General features: G+C 49.5%; 1 protein-coding gene across 15 annotated transcripts in view; it reads left to right on the top strand.

Moving 5' to 3' along the window:
• The first annotated feature begins 634 nt into the window (after positions 1-634).
• The window catches only part of TMEM94 (transmembrane protein 94), a 35,026-nt gene continuing 14,846 nt past the window's right edge, over positions 635-20,814 (top strand). For 6 of the 15 annotated variants that reach the window (XM_087441552.1, XM_087441556.1, XM_087441562.1 and 3 more), the window contains exon 1: positions 15,005-15,355. In XM_087441552.1, coding sequence (XP_087297678.1) covers positions 15,325-15,355 — 31 coding nt within the window. In that variant the 5' untranslated portion in view covers positions 15,005-15,324. Of the gene's footprint in view, positions 742-10,944; positions 11,075-15,003; positions 15,356-20,814 lie in introns of those variants that run through there. The other 9 variants (XM_087441557.1, XM_087441558.1, XM_087441560.1 and 6 more) reach the window with 5 other exon arrangements.

The raw sequence follows: 20,814 nt of genomic DNA on the forward strand, positions 1-20,814 counted from the left end.
CTTGCTTTGTTTTCCCAAGAGAGGTCTCCCAGACGATTTCTCTAATTATCTAGGAAAAAAATTTAACTTGTTTTTCCCTTTAGAGTTCAGCCGAGCTGGGGGGAAAACTGCAGTATTACCTTAGATTCTCCAGCTTTGGTTTGGGCACAGTATTAGTCCCTGAGGGACTCCCTCGAAGGTCTCTGAGCAAAGTGTCTCTAAACACTTGTTCCCAGCAACAAGGAGGAAGCTTAGAAGAAGTAGGAGACACGGGCGCTCTGCAAAAGGTTTATTTAAAAAAGAAAGAAAAAAGGCAGGGAGGGAGCTCTGTTCATGTTTTTAGGATAATTCTGTAAGAAAACTAATCAAAGTGGAAGCCGTGCCCTGGCCTCTGGTCAGACACTCTGGACCAGTAAGGGCCTGAGCATTACGCGCAAGGATAGACACTGGTTGCACGGTCTCGCGCCGGCATCACTTGGCACTTAATTCCGCCAGGCTCCCAGAGGGGCGGTTGCAGCTGCAGCCTTGCGCGCCGCGCAGCCAATAAGAAGCCAAAAATTTCCACTCGTCTGGGATTTCAGCCAATCGGCGCTTAGAACTTTAGCTTGCCTGCCGGCGTCTCGTTGCCACAGAAGGGAGGCAAGCCCCTTTAGAGTTGCCAGTAACGGACATGGCTGCAGCCCCTGGAGGAGGGGACGTGAACTGAGGAGGGGGCTGGGAGGGGAGAGGACGCGGGAGAGGAAGACAAGCCCCGGGGCCCCGGTAAGTACGAGAAGGCTCGTGGCCGGGAGCAAGGGGGAGTGGGGCTCCGCCTTCTGCGTCCTCTGGATTTTTGGTCGAGGCGAGGGGAGTCTGGGGTCTACACTCAGGGATTGGCTTTGGGGGATCCTTTCGAGGGGGAGTCAAGGGACTGGCCCTTGCCTCCAGCTCTTGGCCGTTTCCTTACCCCGGGTGCTCACACTTGCCCTCGGCCCTGGCTTGGCCCCTTGGGGGTCCTGCGTCAGAAATCGAAGCCTCCCGCCAACAAAGAATCCCTGCCCCAGGTTTGTCGTGGCTGGGCCCTGGCCCAGAGGGCTTCCAACGCTGATGTCCAGTGTATTTATAGACCTCTGTGAGTCCCCATCCCCAGTTCAGACCGTTGTATCTCCTGCGCGCGCTCTCAGCTGCTGCCCGGCCCTCGTGCTGACCGTGTCCGCCGTGCCCAGGTGGATGGAGGCGAGGGGCTTCTCACCCTGAGCAGCGACCTTGCACTTTGGAGCGTGCCGTGCTTTTTGTTGTCCTTCCGTCTTTCTAGAATCCTTTCAAGACTCCTGAGAAACAACCATACGAATACAATACTTGCCATCCTCTAAACTGATTTCGGTGCTGTGCCCTCATTCCTCTGCCGCACACCCCTCAAGTCCAGTCTTACGGTCCTCGCGTGCCAGGGTGTGAGCCCCTGCCCGGTGACAGGTGCCCGGTGCCCGATGCGAGGCAAACCCTGCTCCTCTTTCATTGGTGTGTAACCACAGGCTGCACTTTGGCATGGTCGTTGATTTGGTCACGTGCCGCTACATCCCACCCTCTCTTCCCAGTTTTCGTGTCTCTCCAGGGGAAAAAAGCAGAGCGCGCTCTCCTGAATCTTTTCCTTCTAGAATGTGATTTTGGGCATTGGAGGAGATGATAGTTTTCTCATCTTTTATGCAGGAGACTCAGCTTTAGTGACATAGTTCAGTTATTCCCAGGGTACTCTTAGAAGATGGAAGTGGGGAGGGGGTAGTTTTTACATTTTTATTTTACAGATGTGGAGACTGTTGACAGGGGCAAAGGGGCAGGGCCAGGGTCACCTAGAGCCAGGACTGGAACTCTGAAGTCCAGGTTTTTAAGTTCTTTATCCACTAGAGCCAGTTGTTTCCTAGGTGTGATCTGAGGAAATGAAGTTCCCTAACTTCTCTAAGCCTCCTGCAGGGTGGTTGTGAACAATAAATGAGATGGTGTATATATAGGATCCTTATAGATAGGTATATATAGCATGGCATCTAGCGTTTACCAGGTTCTTTTTTTTTTGCTGAGGAAGATTTACCCTGAGCTAACATCTGCTGCCAATCTTCCTCTTTTTTTTTTTGTATGTGAGCTGCCAACACAGCATGGCCACTGACAGACAAGTGGTGTAGGTCCACGCCTGGGAACCGGGCTGGGCCAATAAACAGAGTGTGCTGAACTTAACCACTAGGCCACCAAGGCTCACCCTACCAGGTTCTTAATCCATTCTTGCATTCCTTAATTTTAAGTAACCAGCAGGTAGTTCACTGGCTAATTTCTTGCATTAGTATTTTTTGTGGTCTCTCTTTGTATTTTGGGGCATACATGATTACAGTGATTCTCAGTTGAGAGGGCAGGAAGGGGTGGAGTCAGGGCAAGGTAGCCTTTTCCTCTGTCTTTTGGCAACCAGTGTAGTGTCATTAGAGATGTTATTAATGGGAATGTGTTGTGTATGAGAACATTGTGGAGGCAGAAAAAGGTTGAGAACCACTGAAGAAAGAAGAAATACCACTGTGGTATGTCTTTATGATAATCTTGGCAAAAGGAAGGCCAATCTTAATATTCTGAGGTAGTTTTTTTTTTTTTTTTTTGCGAGGAAGATCAGCACTGAGCTAACATCCGATGCCAAGCCTCCTCTTTTTTTCCTGAGGAAGACTGGCCCTGAGCTAACACCCGTGTCCATCTTCCTCTACTTTTATATGGGACACCACCACACCATGGCTCTACAAGCAGTATGTCGGTGTGCGCCCGGGATCTGAGCTGGCAAACCCCGGGCTGCCGCAGCCCAGCGCAAGCACTTAACCGCTTGCGCCACCGGGCCGGCCCTGAGGTAGTTTTAATTTATTTTTTTAAACAATGGTATAGGTTCGTTTATCTAGAGAGTCAAATAAAAGTGATCCATGGAATAAAAAAGTTTGAAAATCACTGTAAAGATCAGAACACATCAGAACCTAGACTATCATTAACCCTGGGACAGGGGGCAGCATGTTCAAATAAAACCCACAAATACTCTGCCAGTCTTGTTTTAGCAGCTATGTTAGCTTTCACTTCCTCGCTCACTGGTTCTTTTTGTCAGAACTTCAAATAGGGATACTGGCAGATCCAATGGAGTAGTGCATTGACCAGGGAGGTGAAGTATAAACCACCCCTTTGATAATCAGTTGCCAAATAATTGAGAGTTAACTGCCCTTGAACCCCCACCCTCGCCCCGCCCCTTGTTTGTGGTGACCGGACATCAGAAGAATTGACCGGGAGAGCCAGGGCTGGAAGAAAACAGAAAGTCCTTCACATTTCTATTTTGAGAAGTTGCTAGGGACTGCCAGCTCCAAGTGTTGAGAATCAGCCTTTTGGAAAGCTTAACTCCTGCAGAACTAATGAGAAAGGAAGGTTGAAATCCTTCAGTTCCTCCCCACTGCTCTTTCCTTGATGTTGGGCTTGGGAAACAGTTTCTACAGGGAGAGGGAGGAGTGCTAATGTAAACATTACCTACACCCAGGGGTTTATTGAACCTCACCCCTGGTGAGTGGAGTATGAGCTCCTACGGTAGCAGTCCGAGTTGGGAAGACAGCCTTTAGATCCATTCCTGGTGTTCAATGAGAAGCTTCCAGCTCATGGTTGGCACTTCTCCACTGGTATATGTGTGTCAGTATTTTTTTATCTTGTTATTGTGTCAATATTGTCTCACGGGAGAGTCTTTCTTTACCTAAAAGATAGGTTCCTTCAGAACTATTGTTTGAACCCTGGTTTCTGAGCAGGCCTGGATTTGTTTATAGGAGCACAGGTGAACTAAAGGGTAGGCCACGGCTGCAGCAGGAATGTTTTTCTTCTAAGGGACCCGCCAGCCAGAATGTGTGGTTTGGTGATCAGGGGTTTGTGTAATAATAAGCTTGGCCTGTGGCTGCTGAGACAGTAGTAAACAGTATGGGTCACATGACATGGCAGGTAGAGTCAGAGCCAGATTTAGACCCAGCATGAGGCCTACATCTCACACTGATTGCTTTGGGTTTTACCGGCTCCGAAGGCCAAAAGTGATGGGAGGAGTGAGGGGTGCCCAAGGGAAGGAGACCTTTTAAGAGCAGCCTTTGGAAAACCAGAAATCTTAGTGTAATTATATGAACCCAGTTTTCTTAATTTCAGGATCTTCTTGAAAAAGAGATTCATGATATCTTCCTTAGTAGAGAAGTAAACCGAAAAATACTGGGAAACACTTGGAAAAGATATATACTGAAGAGAGACTCAAAGGTGTGTTTAAAAGAGCATAAATATTCCTAAAGTTGACATGGAACCCAAGGGGGGAATATTGCATAGTAACATAAGGCAGAGTTTATTGTGAAATCAGAATCAGAAGTTGCTGATTTTTTTTTATTGTGGTAAAATATACTTAACATAAAATTTACCATTTTAACCAGCTCTGTGGCATAAGTCCATTCACAATGTTATGCAACCACCACCACCATCTACCTCATCTTCCCAAACTGGAACTCTGTCCCCATTAAACAGTAACCCCCTATTCCTCCCCTGACCCCAGTCCCTGGCACCCAGCCTTCTACTTTCTATCTTTATGAATTTGACTACTCTAGGAACCTCAAATAAGAGGAATCATACAATATTTGTTCTTTTGTGATTGGCTTATTTCACTTAATGTAAGGTCTTCAAAGTTCATCCATGTTGTAGAATGTGTCAGAATTTTCCCCCTTTTTAAGGGTGAATAATATTCCATTGTAAGTACAGACCGCATTTTGTTTAGCCATTCGTCTGTTGGTGGACACTTGGGTTGCTTCCACCTTTTGGCTATTGTGAATAATGCTGCTATGAGCATGGGTGTACAAATGTCTGTTTGAGTCCCTGTTTCAACTTCTTTTGGGTATATACACAGAAGTGAGAGGTTCCTGATTTTTTAAAGGTATATTTGATAGTACATTCACATGGTTTGAAAACCAAAAGACACAAAGTATATACAGTGAAAATTCTCCCACCCACTCCTGTCCCCAGGACCTCAGTTCCAGTTTATTAATTTCTTCTTTTGTGAGTTATGCTTTTGGTGTTGAATCTAAGAAATCTAACCCAAAGTCACAAAGATTTTTTCCTATCTTTTTTTTTTTTCCCCCCAAAGCCCCAGTAGATAGTTGTATGTTATAGCTGCACATCCTTCTAGTTGCTGTATGTGGGACGCGGCCTCAGCATGGCCGGAGAAGCGACCCGAACCCGGGCCGCCAGCAGCGGAGTGCGCGCACTTAACCACTAAGCCACGGGGCCAGCCCTCCTATCTTTTCTTCTAGGGTTTTTTTTGTGTTTGTGTGGGAGGAAGATTAGCCTGAGCTAACATACGTTGCCAGTCCTCCTCTTTTTTCTGAGGAAGATCGGCCCTGTGCTAACATCCGTGCCCATCTTGCTCTGCTTTATATGGGATGCCGCCACAGCATGGCTTGACAAGTGGTGCGTTGGTCTGCACCTGGGATCCGAACCTGTGAACCCCGGGCTGCTGAAGTGGAGCATGTGAGCTTAAACGCTGTGTGAGCTTAATCGCTGTGCCACCAGGCCAGCCCCTCTTCTAGCAGTTTTATAGTTTAATTTTTATATGTGGTACAAGCTGTATTTCCACGTTCTTTTTTTTTTTTTTTTTTGGCGTCTGAATCCTCAATTGTTCCAGCTCAATTTGTTGAAAATACTATCTTTTCTTCACTGAATTGTCTTCGCACCTTTCTTGAAAATCAATTGACCATATATGTCTGGATCTGTTTCTAGACCCTGTATTAGCAGGCCAATACCACACTACCTTGATTACTGAAGCTTTATAAACCTTAAAGTCAGGTGGGGAAAGTCTTCCAACTTTCTCTTGGGGTAGTCTAATTTGAATGTCGCTTATGAGTGGAGTTGAACATCTTTTCATATGTAAAAGCTACTGGATTTCTTGATTTCATAGTCTCTGAGGGCTAGAAGAGACCACACCAAGTCATCTCTTTCTTATTTGCTACCTGATGTATTTATTATCTCCATAATTTCCCAGCCTCTTCCTGGATCCCACTAGTGATGGGAGCTCATTGCCTCTCAGGGCAGCCTATTCCGTTTGTTTTATACAGTTCTAATTATGTAAAAGATATTGCTCATATGGAGTCCCAATCTGCCTCCCTATAGCTTCTTTCCCCTAATCTAGGCCCTGTTTTTTGGAACCTGCCGGAGTAAGCCTGGCTCTTCTTGCACCTGGCAGCCATCATGCCCTTCTAGCCCTGCTCTCACCCCGTGTGTTTTTGATGTACTGGCTACACCAAAGGATCTTCACTTCTTTCCACCATCTCTCATGTCATAATTTCTCCAGCCTGGTTGCTGCTTTCTGGAAGCCTTCCACTTTTGTCAGTGTCCTTTTAAGTGTGTGATGCACCAATGAACAAAATATTCCAGATGTGCTCTGACGTGTACAGGAATCAGACTTACCTCTCTCTTTTTGGAGACATGGCATGTCTGTTAATGCATCCAAAATGTGAATGAACATTGGGCGGCCATGTCACTTGCATTAAAATTGCATCTAACTAAGCCATTTATAGTAGTTTTATACAGTAGCTTTTGAACCTAAGCACAGGACTTACTATTGAATCTGTTTCAGTTAAATTGAACCTATTAGATTTGGCCCATCATTACAGCCTATTGAAATCTTCTTGGATCTTGACTTTGATCTCCTTTCCAGGTTTATACTATCCAAGAATTTGATTAGCATACCATCTGTTTCCTCACCCAAGTCATTGATAAAAGTATTGACTATGACACCACCAAGGATAGAACCCTGAGGCTTGATATTAAAAACCTCCCTCCAGCTGAACATCAGTCCATCAATGACTACCCTTTGGGCACAGCTATTCAACTGAATACAAGTCCACCAAATTGTGTTTTTGGTGTGTTGGATGTGGCTAGAGTGCAAGCACAGCTAATGAAGGTTGTATTAGAAAGGATAAGAAGGACAGCCAGCTCCTTACCTCACCCTCAACCTGAACCTTGGGCACCCACTTAGCTCTTTTTAGTGCTGGTTCTGAGCTTGGCAGCAGGGAGCCTCCATCGCTTTGTTTTCATGGCTACCATGCCACCTTTGTCTAGATACTTGTCATGGCAAACCAAGATTATTGTTATCTTCTTCTAACTCTTCTGCCTGTAATTTTTTTCCCTTCCCGCTATGATCCATTCTCTGCCATCCTAAAATACTGGGACCACTCAGAAACCTTCAGTGACTCCTCAGGGTCTCTTTGTTTTGGCCTTCGAGGGCTTCTGCATTTCGGCCCCTGGTTCCCTGTCCTACGTGGCCCTTCATTTCCTTACTCTTACCCAGTCAGGCCTTCAGCTCTAACCAAACAGGTCAGATCCATGTCTTTCAAAAAGGCTCCTGCATTTTTTCCTTGGTGCCTTTGTTGGGACTTCTAGTTCTTGCTTGGGTTGCTCTCCCTCTTCTCACTCCTAGGCACCTGTTTGCAATTCTCATTCAATACCAACTTGAATTTTAGTTATCTTTTTTCATAATAGCCCCAAACTGGCTATGTTATCAATCCCTCTAGGGAAGGGACTGTATCTTATACTTCTTTGAAAACAGGACCATTCCTTACACTTATTAAATATATACAGTTATTACACACAGTAGGCACTTGATAAATGTTTTTTTCCTTCTTTGTCTCTTGTCTTTTATATCCACCCAATCCTGCATGTGCTAGGCAGTGTAGAGCTTGGTTGAGCTGAATTAGTTGGATCTCCGATCCCACCTTACTTTTTAAAATCAAGTCGATTGAGGCAATATTTACACACAATACAATGGACCTATTTAAGTATATAGTTCAAAGAATTTTGACAAATGTGAATACCCCTGTAACCACCACCCACAATTAGGATATTGAACAAGGGATCCCTGTGCCCTTTGCAGTCAACCCCTCCCCCTGCCCCAGGCAACTCCTGATCTGCTTACTGTCACTATGGATTAGTTTTGCCTGTTCAGAATTTTATGTAAATGGAATCATACATTAAGTACTCTTTTGTGTCTGGGTCCTTTCATTCAGCAAATGTATTTGCGATTCAGCTATGTTGTTGTGTGTATCAGTACTTCATTCTGTTTTGTATGGATATACCAGTTTATCCGTTCACCTGTGAATGGACATTGGATTGTCTCTAGTTTTGGGCTATTTTGAATAAAGCTGCTATGAACAATTCTTTTTGAGGACAGATGTTTTCGTTCCTGGGTCATATAGTAAGTGTATACTTAACTTTATGAGAAACTGCCAAAATGTTTTTCAAAGTGGTTGTACCATGTTACATTCTCACCAGCACTTTGAGTTCATATCCTCACCAGCATTAGGTATTGTCAGTCTTTTTCATTTTAGTCATTCTAGTGGATATATATTAATATTAATACTAATAAATGTATTGATATAAATATTAATATTATTTAATTATTTAAATATTAAATAATTAAATTCTTCCCATCCATGAACATGGTATATCTCTCCATTTGTTTAAGTCTTCTCTAATTTCTCTCAGCAGTGACAGATCTTACATATATTTTTGTTAGAGTCATCCCTAAGTATTTCATAGGTTTTTTTCATACTATTGTAAGTGATATTTAAAATTTTTTTTAATTTTTATTTTATTTATTTATTTTTTTGTGAGGAGATCAGCCCTGTGCTAACATCTGCCAATCCTCCTCTTTTTTTTTTTTTTTTTTTTTGCCGAGGAAGACTGGCCCTTGGCTAACAGCCGTGCCCATCTTCCTCCACTTTATGTGGGATGCCACCACAGCATGGCCTGACAAACAGTGCGTCGGTGCGCACCCGGGATCCGAACCGGCCAACCCCGGGCCGCCACAGCAGAGCGCGCGCACTTAACAGCTTGCGCCACCGGGCCAGCCCCTAAAATTTTTTATTTAAATATATTTCATTATAGCATATAGAAGTTTAATTTATATTTGTATTTTGACCTTGTATCCTACAACCTTGCACACTTATTTGTTCTAATATGTTATTTGTAGATTGCTTAGGGTTTTCTACATATATGCTCTGGTCTTTTTGCCAATAAAGACAGTTTTACTTATCTCTTTACAATCTTCATGCCTTTCAGTTTTTTCTTCTCCTTAGTTTTGAGTTCTCATTCCTGACCTAGGGGGCCCTTTGTATTTCTTGTCTGCTGATGATAGTAATGTCAGCTATTTATTAGGACTTACTACGTGCCAAATACTGTACTAGAGCCTCCGCATGTAATATTTTACATAATTCCTGTTGCACTACTGTGCAGTAGGTATTGTCATTTCCATTCTATGAACAAAGCCCCTGAGGCTCAGAGAGACAAGTGATTTCCCAAGGTCATTTGGCACTTGATACGTGTTGGAGCCAGGATTTGAACCTGGGGGTATTTGGCTTTGAAGCCTGTGCTTTTTTTCACAATGGGCCAGGAGAACTGGCCCTTTAAGGATACAGCTGCTGGTTTCAGATCAGTCAAAGACAGCTCTCTCCCAGAATCCCACTTGTGGAGTGATGGGAAAACAGAGACTCTTAGAAAAATGTCCTGCTCCTGGTTGCCCTCAGTGAACTGCTGTGGTTCCAGCTGGCCGCAGAGTTATTTCACTCTTGTAGTGTTGGCAGAAAGAGTTAAGCACAATCCCCATGTGGCTCCTGGTGCCTTTCCCTGTGTGGTGACTACCTTATCCAGCCCCTGCTGGGATGGGGTGTCATGGGGACCTCGAGCTGTACTCGTAAACAGGCCCTGGGCAGCCTGAATCAGAGCAGCCTTGGGGAGAAGTGGATTTGGCCTCTCGGGATCCCGTTTCAGTTGGCTGCCAAAGACCAAATGTCACTGCAGTGCGAGGCTGCTTCAGCGTCACTCTCTGTCTCTGACCCTTTGGGGCTAGCTCAGCTTCAAAGCCCTGGCTGGAAAGGCAGGGGCAGGGAGAGACTTGGCGGGACAGGCCTGGGACAGCACTTTTGCTGCCTTGGGAGGAATCAGATGGGATTTTGGAGTGGAGCTGGTGACTACAGAGCCTCGGCCTCCTGGCTAGGGTCCTCCAGACACAGCTTTTTTTTTGTTGTTTCTAGATACCTCTTTTATGGATCAGTTCTTCTGGGCTTCTTAATGAGACTTTGCTGCAGGCCCTAAAAAGAACTGCCCTAGTCAGCAGGTTAGTGCTTTCTCCACGAGTAGTCACCTGGCACCAAACCAGATTACTCAGTGGCACTCTTTACCCAAACACGTCCTGGTCTGAAGTCATTAAAGCATGTTGGCTGCCAAGATGGATGAGTTAGGGTCAGGAGTTTTGTGGGGAGGGGGATGTTGGGTAGGGAGATAAGGCAATCGTCATTTTCCAGATTGTTGTCAGATTGGGTCACCCATCCTTGTGGACATCTGCCCAGTTGCCTGTTGAGCACTGCCTTGTTGGCAAACCGCACCAGAGGCCCGGCTGTCTGTGGCCATGTATGTGTTGGCATGTGGGGTCTATTTCCCAGCAAATGGAAATAGATGGATGCCGTGTTTCTGGTGGCAGCAATAGAGTGAGCATGTCTCTACTTTCTGTCATCTCCCCACCACTCTCCTGATTGTTCTAGTTGTCTCTAGATTCCAGTTTACCTTAATGCTAACCTTTGCTTTTTAAAAGGTTGATAAGCCAAGGCTTTTCCTGCCTGCTGGAAATCAGTGAGTTAAAGAGTATGTGTGGAACAAAACATGTGCCTCTGAATGTTAGAGTTAAAAGAGGAAAGCTTGCAGCCCTCCAGCACCCCTTCCGTAGCCCTCTCCCTCCTGGCCTCAGAGAGTGGAATTCGTCCAAAGCTGACTGCCGCTAGCACAGGGCCGGCCAGGGCCCTGGTGGTCAGTGGGGCCAGTTCTGTTCCACACACCACTCTGTTGTTCAGATGGTACTGTTGTGTTTCCCAATAGCCCGTTCCAGCAACCTGGACTTATTGGATCTCTTTCCTCTTTTTTCCCCAGATGCTGTGACTGTGGCAGAGCCACTGGGGTTTGTACATGTTGGGGAGGAGCCTTCCTTTTGGGGGTGACCACGTTCCTCTGGGCATGCCTGCAGTTCTCTGGGCTCATGGACCTGAAGGAGAAGCATGCGGTAGGCCACGTTCCCTTCCCTTGTGGTATTGTCTGTATGTCTCTGCTGGACTCTCCCGACTTGTGTTTGCCTGGGAGGTCCTCATCTGGGGGCTTTAAACCATAAGTGAGAGAGGGGTACAGCTCTGAGGCTTGGGGTATCTGTGATCCCCTCTGAGAGGGTGCTATTGCTCAGCTGGAAAGCACACACTCGGAAGTTGTGAATAGAGGAGGAAGGGTGGACCTGTTAACACAACTGAATGGGAGCAGGATTCTTTTTTTTTTTTTTTTTTTAATTTATTATTTTTTTTATTTTTAATTTTATTTATTTATTTATTCCCCCAAAGCCCCAGCAGATAGCTGCATGTCATAGCTGCACATCCTTCTAGTTGCTGCATGTGGGACGCGGCCTCAGCATGGCCGGAGAAACGGCGCCCCGGGATCCAAACCCGGGCCGCCAGCAGTGGAGCGCGCGCACCCAACTGCTAAGCCGTGGGGCCGGCCCGAGGGAGCAGGATTCTGATTTGGGTTGGCTCCGAGCCAGTCTCCTGCTTCTTGCCCAGGGCTGTGTAATTTTGTTTGTTTGCACTTTGCTGGGGCTCTGCCCCAACCTGCTGAGCCATGTTGAGTACTGTTGGGCACCCTCTCTGTGGTTAGGGAAGAGCTCCCCAATCAGACTCCAAACACAGCTGCATAATCAGCTGGAGGTGTGCCGGGCCTCCAGGTACACTGTCTCTGCCTGGAGGTAGAGTTGTCGTCAGAGTATCCCTCTTCCGTGATGAAGACTGCCATAGAGGAGGTCCTTTTGTCTCTTGCCTGGACTTCTGCCACACCTTCCTGACAGGTCCCTCTGTCTCTGATCTCCTTCCTCCACTCAGCTGACAGAGAAAGCTATCCAAAATGCAGAGCTGCTTCAAAGTCGTCAGTGGCTCCGTGCCACCTGCCTAAACCTTTCGGGTGGTATACAGAGCCCTCCATAATCCCGTTCCTGCCCATCGGCCCAGCGTCCCTAGCCTCCCCTGCCTTGGCCTTTATGAATGCTTCAGAGTTGGGACACACATTCTACATTTAGGCTCTTACCCTAAAATGCTCCCCACCCTTTTTCTTGGCAAACTCCTACTATTCTTTCTTCAAGACCCAGGTTAGGCATCACCTTCTCTAGATAAGTCCTCCTTCCCTGCTCCAGAGGTCACTCTTGTCAATATTCATAGTATCTCCACCATTGTACTTGTTATACTGTATTGAAATAATCTGTCTATCCCACTTTATCTCAGTGTCCCTGGCTCCTAGCATAGAGCCTGGCATGTAGCAAACGCTTAGTAAATATTTATTGACTTGAACTTATGGATAGTGATCTTTCTGCCAAAGAAATCTTGGGAGGTTTGGAGAGGGAGCTGTGGGTCCCCACACTGGGCCTCTGGTGGTTCCTGGCTGATGGCTGATTTATTCAGCTCCAGGCTTCACATGCCTCTGGACAAGCTGTGGAACAGGCTTGTGGACCTGAAGCAGATGGGTTCAGCGTCCTGTTCACAGACACCTCTGGCTGCTCTGCAGGTGTCCATACCAACAGTGATTGGTACAGAGGGAAAACTGCACTTGCCTCTGCCCTAGCCTGGGTGCAAGGCTGCTGCATACAGTTGCAAGGGCTGTGCACTGCTCAATTCCAGGGAGTACCACCCTAGAGGCTATGGTGTTGTGCAATGTGGTGGCCTGCCTGGGTGAGGCTGAATGTCCCAAAAACAGAGGACAGTATTGTCCTCTGGTTCCAGCCTGTTGCTGAAACACCAGTTGCTAGTGAATTGGAGAAACAAAGTTCTGTGATCCAGGGGGCTGGCTTCTCAAGCCTGAGGAAGAACACTTGAGCGCCCAGGCTGGATAAGCTCGCAGGGGCCATTTTCCTGGAGGATTTTTCTCTATCCTCTTCTTTCTCTTTCTGGATAGGTGTGTCCTGAACTAGAAAGCATCATCACCATCATCATCAGCCATATTTATGGAATGCTTCCTTTGGGTTGGCAGAACTCTAGGCACTGAGGAGGTGGCCCCTGGCTTGGAGACACTACAGTCTAGTGGAGGAATTGATAGTACACGCAGCTAAGTCACAGAACCTGACGGGGTTTCTACCTGAGGTACCATGCGAGTTGTATAAATAGGCTTCTAAAGATAATCCCCATGACCTCCAACAGTCGAAGGCTTCCTGGAAGAGTAGGAGTGGGAGGTTTGGCGTGGTGGTGGTTGATGGTAAGATGGCCTGTCATCCCCTGGCAGTAGCCCAGGATCGATTTGGCTGTTGCTGGTTTATTTTCTGCCCCCTGCCCCCCATCTTTTTATGACCCGCCCGTCCTCAGTGTCCTCGGAGCCTTCTCTCCCGTCTCCAGTCCTGCAACCACGGTGGCGTGCTGTAGCAGTGACGGCTGGGGTTCTGCCTCTTAGATGCAGAGCTCGCCTTCACTTGCTGACGTGGGCAGTGTAGGAAGGGGTCAGGACGGGAGAGAGTTGCATGGAGGGCCCTGCAGGACACCTGGGTCAGACCCTGTTAGCTGATCTTTCTAGGGCCTGTTGCCCAGGAGGGAGAGTGTTGGCTTAGTTTTGGTTCCTGCAGAGCAGTGCCTTGGTAGAAAGCTCAAGGGGAAGTGTGACCTGGGAGCAGGGGACAGGGGAACGGGAATTGGCAGTTTGCTAAGGCGGCAGCCATCCTCAGAGTGGCTGGCTCGGAAGCTGACCCCTCCTCCCCCTGGCCTTTGCCTCATGGGGACTTCCTGCCCTTAACCTCTGGACTGCCTGGCCCCTCCTTTTCTGTTCCAATTCTGCCCTGGGTTTGGCACGGGCCCCACGGGGAGCTGTGCTAGAGAAGAGGGAGGGGAGAGGCCAGCTTGAACTTGCTGAGGCTCTCTCTTCCCTGCGGCTCAGATGGTGTTGTCTAGGAAACAGCGCCCTGGAGAAACATGCTCGGGCTCCAGCCTGCGCTCTTGGGTTATTGGACCTGTTAGGCTGCTTCCTCTCCCTCGGGGTTTTGCAGTCCCATCCTAGGGGTAGCCTGGACTTAGAGAAGTTTCCTGTCCACTCCCAGGGCCTTTGGCCCCTCCTTCACCCAGGGGGTCAGTGCTGAGAGCTTCTTGTGTGTCAGACTTGGGGTCCCAGAGTGATGCGTAGGCTCTGCCTGATGCTCCGGAGGTGCTGAGGCGGGAGCCCCAGGTCACTGGCCTCCTCTTTCCGCCTGAGAGATGAGGCCCAGGTGTCTGCAGGCCGTCTCTTGGTCCCAGTGGTGCTTTGGCAGGTGTGTCTAAACGTGGCTGGACATTCACCAGCTGCTGGCCAATCTCTGCCCTCGCATTGAATAGCGGCTATTGGAACCCGCCCCAACCTGATGGGAAGGTATTGGGTCCTAAGCGCTGGAACCCTCAGAGGCCTTTCCTTTTGGCTCTTCCCTCTTCTGCTGGATTCTTCCACTAGCTCCCTGGCCCCCTGCTCTGCCTCCTAGAAGTCACTGCTCCAGTCTTCTCAATTGCCAGTTCTCCCCGCTCCACTCAGGATGTGCTGCTATTAGTAACTCGCAAGTCCCCTCTCCCCTCCTTCCTGTGGCTCTAATGTGGAAAGAGCTATTGTTGGCGTGGCTCCATGCTAGGAGTCTCTGAGTGATTTTGGGGAGCTCTCATGGATGGCAGGCTCACCACAGTGGGGTTCCTAACCTTGTCCAGTGACTTGGGGCCAAGGAAAGGTAGTCTGGGAAGAGAGCCCAGGTACTTCTTGATGCCGGCAGTTGCCCTCAGGGCCCTGGGCCAACAGCAGCCATTTCCTGCATAGTTCTCCTCCCATGCGTGCGTCCATACACCCCTGGCTGCACGTCGCCCCTCTGCTCACCCCTCAGTGACCTTCTCTGATGAGTGGGCCAAGCTTCTGGACATCTGGCAGAGCATCGTACAAACTTTTCTCCTCTCAACCTCCTCTCTCCTCCTTCCCTCCCTCTTGCCTCTCCCTCCCTCCCACGGCTGTGGCTGCCTCCTCCTCCCTCCCTAAATCTGCAGCGTGACTGGAAATAGGCTGAATTAATCAGCAGATTGAAGCTCTACTCTGCTGCACCGGATTCTCTGCAGCACCCGGCTCCTGGCTCGCACGCTCTCTAGCTCTCCCCTCTTTATTCTCTTCTCTCACTCTTTCTCCCTCTCTCTCTTTCTGTGCCTTTCTCTCTCTCTCTTTTTGAGGGCGGTGTTGGAAGTTCTGTAGCTGATCCCTGTGGCTCAGGCTCTATCCCATGCTCTTTAAGCAGGCAGAGCTATGGATGCCCCATCAGGGCAAGCACAACAAAGTGAGTATGCTAGCTTGGGTTTTACATTCTGTTGCAAATGCCTTGTTCCCTGCTTTGTGCGGGAGGCTTGGGTTAGCGGTTGCTACAAGTCTTGAAGATGGATGCCAAACCGGGGGCAGCTCTGATCACAAGGTAGCTAGGACCGTGGAAGGAGCCTGGGAATGGGAGCCGGAAAGCCAGTGTGTCTAGGTCGCTGCCAGCCAGGCTCCCGAGTCACCCAGAGCAGGACTGGAGCCGAGTTTCCCAGTGGGGCATCTGGTCAAGGTATGCTGGGACCCGGGTCTCATGCGCAAGTGATGGGAAGCTCTGGGCCTGGATGCCAGCCCTCCTCAGGGCCAATAAGGGGGCTTTTTTTGCTGGATCACATGAGTCATTGAGACAGGGGCAACCAAGCCCGGGTGATTTCTTCTTGGGTCTTAGTGCTGCAGAAGGAAGAAGATGGGTGAAAGTGCCAGGGTCAGCTTGAGCCCAGAAGAGGAGGAAGCGTGAGGCTTTGATTTGCCTGGCTGCAGATAGAGTCTATTTGTGTCTGGCCAAACTCAGAAGAGATTTATCATGACTGCTAAAAAAGACCCTGGTGTGTAGTGGCCGAATCTCTGCTTCAGTGATTCAGGCATTATGTGGAGTCCAGCTTCAGGTCCCCTCCCCACCTGCACCTGCACCTTCATAGCCAAGAAGGCTGTGATGGTGGGGACCTGGCGAAGGAGCCAGGCCCCAGCCAGTTTTAATTAATGGTTACCTGCTGTTGTCAAGGCCGAGGGTCAAGGTCTAAATTTATAACCTGTCTACCTGAGCCTCAGGGACCTTGATTCTGCTTGCTCCCGAAACAAGTGGAGTAGGAAGGAAAAGGACTGCTGTGCTGAGAGGACCTCAGAGGAGTCCTGAAGGGACAGAGGTTGGGGGCTTGGGGGCTTCTGGCTCTGGGCCACCTGAGAAACCTGACCGAGGTGGCGCAGGAGAGCTCAGGTTGTCTCCCGAAAGGCTCTTTAGACTGACACCGATGCTTAGCTTCGGGCCCTGCGGCGATGGTCCTGTTCAGTAGCAGACTCCTTGCAGTTTTGATTTAACGGATAGGGTTCTTTCGCCACCCTGCTGCTCCCCCAAATCGCCATGCCCTGCCAGTGTCCCCCTCAGATGATGGAATGGGGAGAAGAAGCCCGGCTCACGATGGGCATTTGCCACTAGCCTCTCCAGAGCCTCGAGTACCTCTCTGTTGGGTCTGGTTGAGCCTGAGCAGTTTAAACAGGGGGATGGGGTTGGTTCTACCTGGAAAGCATCACTGTAAGTGGAGAAGCAGGGCCTCGCCTCCCCTATGGTGTCGAGACCTCACTTAGCCAGCACTCCTCGTCCTCAAACGTGTCTGGATGTGCCTGGCAGTGGGGTGGGGTGGGAGTTTCTGAGCATCTGGGAAGCGGGAAGACTCTCTTACTACTCGTGGGTTCTTAAGGCCAGGACAGCTTTTCCTCAGCCTTCTTGGCCCTGGTAGGCGAGAAAAGCAGACCTCAGATTGCATGTGTGTGACTCAGGTCCTTGGTTCTTAAACAAACCATACCCATCCTTGCACAGTCTCCCTGTTGGGGCCCAGGCACACCTGGGTGCCCAGACTAACTTGTGCTTTGAAAATAGGTGGCAGAGCCCACTCATTTGCTACCCCTTCCTGAATTTCCTTCAGAAAGTGGGAAGGTCTTCCACTAAGTTCCTCAGCTTTGGCCTTCACACCACATGGGGGAAAAAACACGGCACAGTGAGGGAAACAGAAATTTTACTCATGACTGGGACCTCCTGCCGGAGATGGGGTGAGGTGTTGCCATTCAGCGTCAGTGAGAGGCCGTGGCAGTTGGATAAGTTTGGTAGGGCCGTGGAGAGAAGGCTGGCCCAGAAGGCTGTGTCCTCGCCCCGGGGCCAGCTTGTGCGGGCAGGCACTTTCTTCAGGAGGCATGTAATTACAGAATAGCTTATTTTTCCTCCACTGTATTGTCTTTAATCACCAGTCTGGAGTGCTCCTGGCCAGACACAACATGCGGGGGCAGACGCACGCAGTCAGCTCTGCGCTCCCCTCCCGCCTCTGCTGGCCCTGCCCCGGGAGCGTCTGCCACCCTGCAGCCCATACATCCTACACCTGGGGAGCAGCAGCCTTCAGGTTCTAGGAACATGGGGGCAAAGAGAAAGAGTGAATCAGTTGCTAGACCGGGGAGGAGGAGGTCTTGGGTTTGGGGGCACCTGGAATAAGGTGGCAGATGTCAGGATAGCCACAGGGTAAGCAGAGGGGAATTGCTGAGTGTCCAAGGTCTATAGGCCTGGCCAGAGGAGGGATACTCCCCTGGCTTTCTGGCTGCTCCCCTTAGCCTTGCCCTGCCTTCCTGAGTGTGATCCTCATTCCAGAACAGGCAGCTTCCCAGGTGACCTGCAACCCCCTGGGATTTGTCTGGCCTTTCCTTTCTGTTGCCCAGTCCCCGTCTCTTGGGCATGCAGCCTCACTGCCTCTACAGGCCAGTCCTTCCCTGCTTCCAAGAGGTTTTCTCACTTTATCATTTCTGGAGGCCTGGCCTAGGCAAGTTCATCCTGGGAACTTTCACATCCCTCCTGCAGAGAGGGAGGGAGAGGGGGCTTGGGAGAGCTGAGCCTGAGGGAGAAAGGGGCAATGGGGAGGCAAGGCCCAGGAGGCCCTGATTTCTCACCCTAGCCCCTGTTTGCAGCGGGTGGGCCTTCCCAGTTCTCTTCTTCCCTGGGCTGGGAGGAACAGGCATCACCCCTCTGGGCTGCCCCTTAGACACGAGAAGGCTAAGTAGGGCTTTCCTTTCCATGTCAGGAGTCAAGGAGGCAATGGTAGAGACCTTAGCCTTACGTGACACTCACTTGTCCTGGACCACGGCCTTTCAGGGAGGCCCCAGGATCCCTGCCAAAGGGCAATGGGTACTTTGGAGTACAGTAGTCACCCATGCTAGGGTGTGGGTCTCCTGTCAGGAGGGCCATTTCTTCCTGAGCTGAAATAACCAGTTATCCCCTCTGGGAAGAGGCAGCTCTTATCTTCATAATCCCCCAAAGCCATCATGGAGAGATGGGATTAGGTGAGATTTAGGCAAGGGATCTGGGAAGTCTTGGGCCAGGCCGGCTCTGGAGGCTGTCCTCATCCCTCAGGCCCAGGAAGTTGGCAGGAGGTCTGCATGGGGCTCCACTCACGTGCATCCTACCAGCAGGTCCACAGGGTGGATGCTACCCCGTCCAGCAGCCCTTCTAGTTGTGGAGATGTGTGTCCTGCGAGGGGCGAGGCTGCTAAGGGGAGGGGTGGGTATGGAGACAGGCGGGGAAGAAGAAATCCAGAACATCAGTGGACAAAGCCAGGGCAGGACCCCGGGCAAGGCAGATGTGCGAATGATGGAAGTGGAAGGGGGAGGACAATGAGCCAAGGCAGCCCAGTGTCCCCAGCTCAGCCACCCTGGGTCAGGACTCAGTAGATAACTCCAAGTCTCTTTCTTGGTGCCCAGGTCTAGGGCTTCGCTCCTCTTGCTCAGGAACTTTTCCTGGTGGAAGCTCACATTGGTGCTCCTCAGGTGGCCCCTGGGAGACTCACTCCTCCCGCAGGTGCTGCCGTTCTTTTTCTTAGGACCCCCGAGTTGGGGATCTGTGTGTTAGATTCAACCTGGGGTAGGCCTCACCTCCAGAAGTATTTTTTGTGTGTGTGTGAGGAAGATCAGCCCTGAGCTAACATCTGCCAATTCTCCTGTTTTTGCTGAGAAAGACTGGCCCTGGGCTAACATCTGTGCCCATCTTCCTCTACTTTATATGGGACACCACCACAGCATGGCCTGACAAGCAGTGCATCGGTGAGCACCTGGGATCTGAACCCGGGCTGCCAGCAGCGGAGTGCGCGCACTTGACTGCTACGCCACCTCCAGAAGTTTTGATTCAATAGGTCTGGGGTGGAGCCTGGACATTCATGGTTTTAAAAGCTCCAGGTGTTTCTGGTACAGATCCTGGGTTGACAACCCCTGATTAAGGTATCATTGGGATCAGTGATGAATGAATGTGTGCATTCATTCATTCATTCATTCAGCAAGGATTCATTGAGCTGCTGCTGTTTGCCAGGCACTGCCTTAGCAGGTGGTGGGAGGGGTGTGGAGATGGGAGAATTCGGTACCTGTTTTCAAGGCATTGGCAGTCTAGTGGGAGAGCCAGACAAGTAAATCTATGGTGACAGTTCTCTATGATGGAGACTGTGGGCTAGGTTGTCCAGCGTGCTATTGGAATACAAACCTCCCCCCGTAAGTGCAGCCCTGGGTTTTGGGAAAATTTCCCAGAGTGGGTGATGTTTGAGCTGAGGCTTGAAGGAGAAATAAGAGTTGTCTGGGGCAGGGAGTGTGTTCTTGGCTGGGAAAATACATCAGGGTATTTGCACATGGGCTGGAGGAGCATGGCATATGCCAGGAATGGCAGGAAGGGAGGCTGGAGAAGCTGGCAGATCATGCTCAGGGGTCTAGGCTTGATTTTAAAGGCACACGAGGTCAGCTGATCAGACAAGCCTTCACTCTGGCTAGGGTATTGCAGCTGGTTTGGAAAAGGTAGGGACTAGGGGGAGGGAGGAGAGAGGGGCTGGGGGTAGGGTAAGGATTTTCTAGTCTAGGGTGTTCTGGCTCTGGTCTGGGTGCCTGGGTGAGATGGTACCTGCAGGAGGAGGGGTGCTGACTTGCAGGGAGAGCCAGGTGGCGATTTCGGGGTTTTGGACTTGTGGACTCGTAGGTACCTGTGTCACAGCTGTGAGGCAATTCAGTAAACGGATCAGAATTTGGGGTATTGGTCAAGCTAGAGGTAAAATTTAGTAGTTGTAAGCTTATTGGCAGTGGGTGAATCCAAGACTGTGGCTGAGGTTGCCCTGGAAATGTACATAAAGTTATTAAGAAGATGTGAAAAGATGGACTGTGGGGTAGACAGAGGGGAAAGGACAGTCAAAAAAGGAGAAAACAGGAGAAAAGCCCAGGAACAGGGGGTCTCAACCAGGATAGGCGAGGCCATGGACTTGGGCACAGGTCCCAGTGTCTCCCGGGGACTGCCCCCGTCCATACCACCTTCTACCCATCCTCGGTGAGATGAGAGCACAGTGTAGTCGGTGCATGGTCCTTTCCTGGGAGCAGCTGTCTTGTTTCTGAGGTTTTGTCCTTCCTGATGCTGTGGTGTGACAATATCCTCTGTTTTATGAAATGGTAGTAACAGAAGATGGTGGATTTTTTTAATGTTTATACTAGGAACAATGAAAAGCTAGCATCTGTGTGTTAGTTCTCCTTTCCCCATTTCAAAAAATATGTATTTTCTGGCCCATGAAATCTAAAACTTGGTAGCAGTGAGGTAAATGAGAGGTCAGTGGTGAGAACATTCTGAGTGGGGCCAGGAGATATCTCGCTGATGGCAGGGGGTTGGGAGTTGAATGAAGGTGAGTTAGAAAACACTGAGTATAGAAAATTTGT

The sequence above is a fragment of the Ceratotherium simum genome, chromosome 16, assembly GCF_057802395.1.
Source record: "Ceratotherium simum simum isolate JZ-2026a chromosome 16, ASM5780239v1, whole genome shotgun sequence".
Taxonomy (NCBI): Eukaryota; Metazoa; Chordata; class Mammalia; order Perissodactyla; family Rhinocerotidae; genus Ceratotherium; species Ceratotherium simum.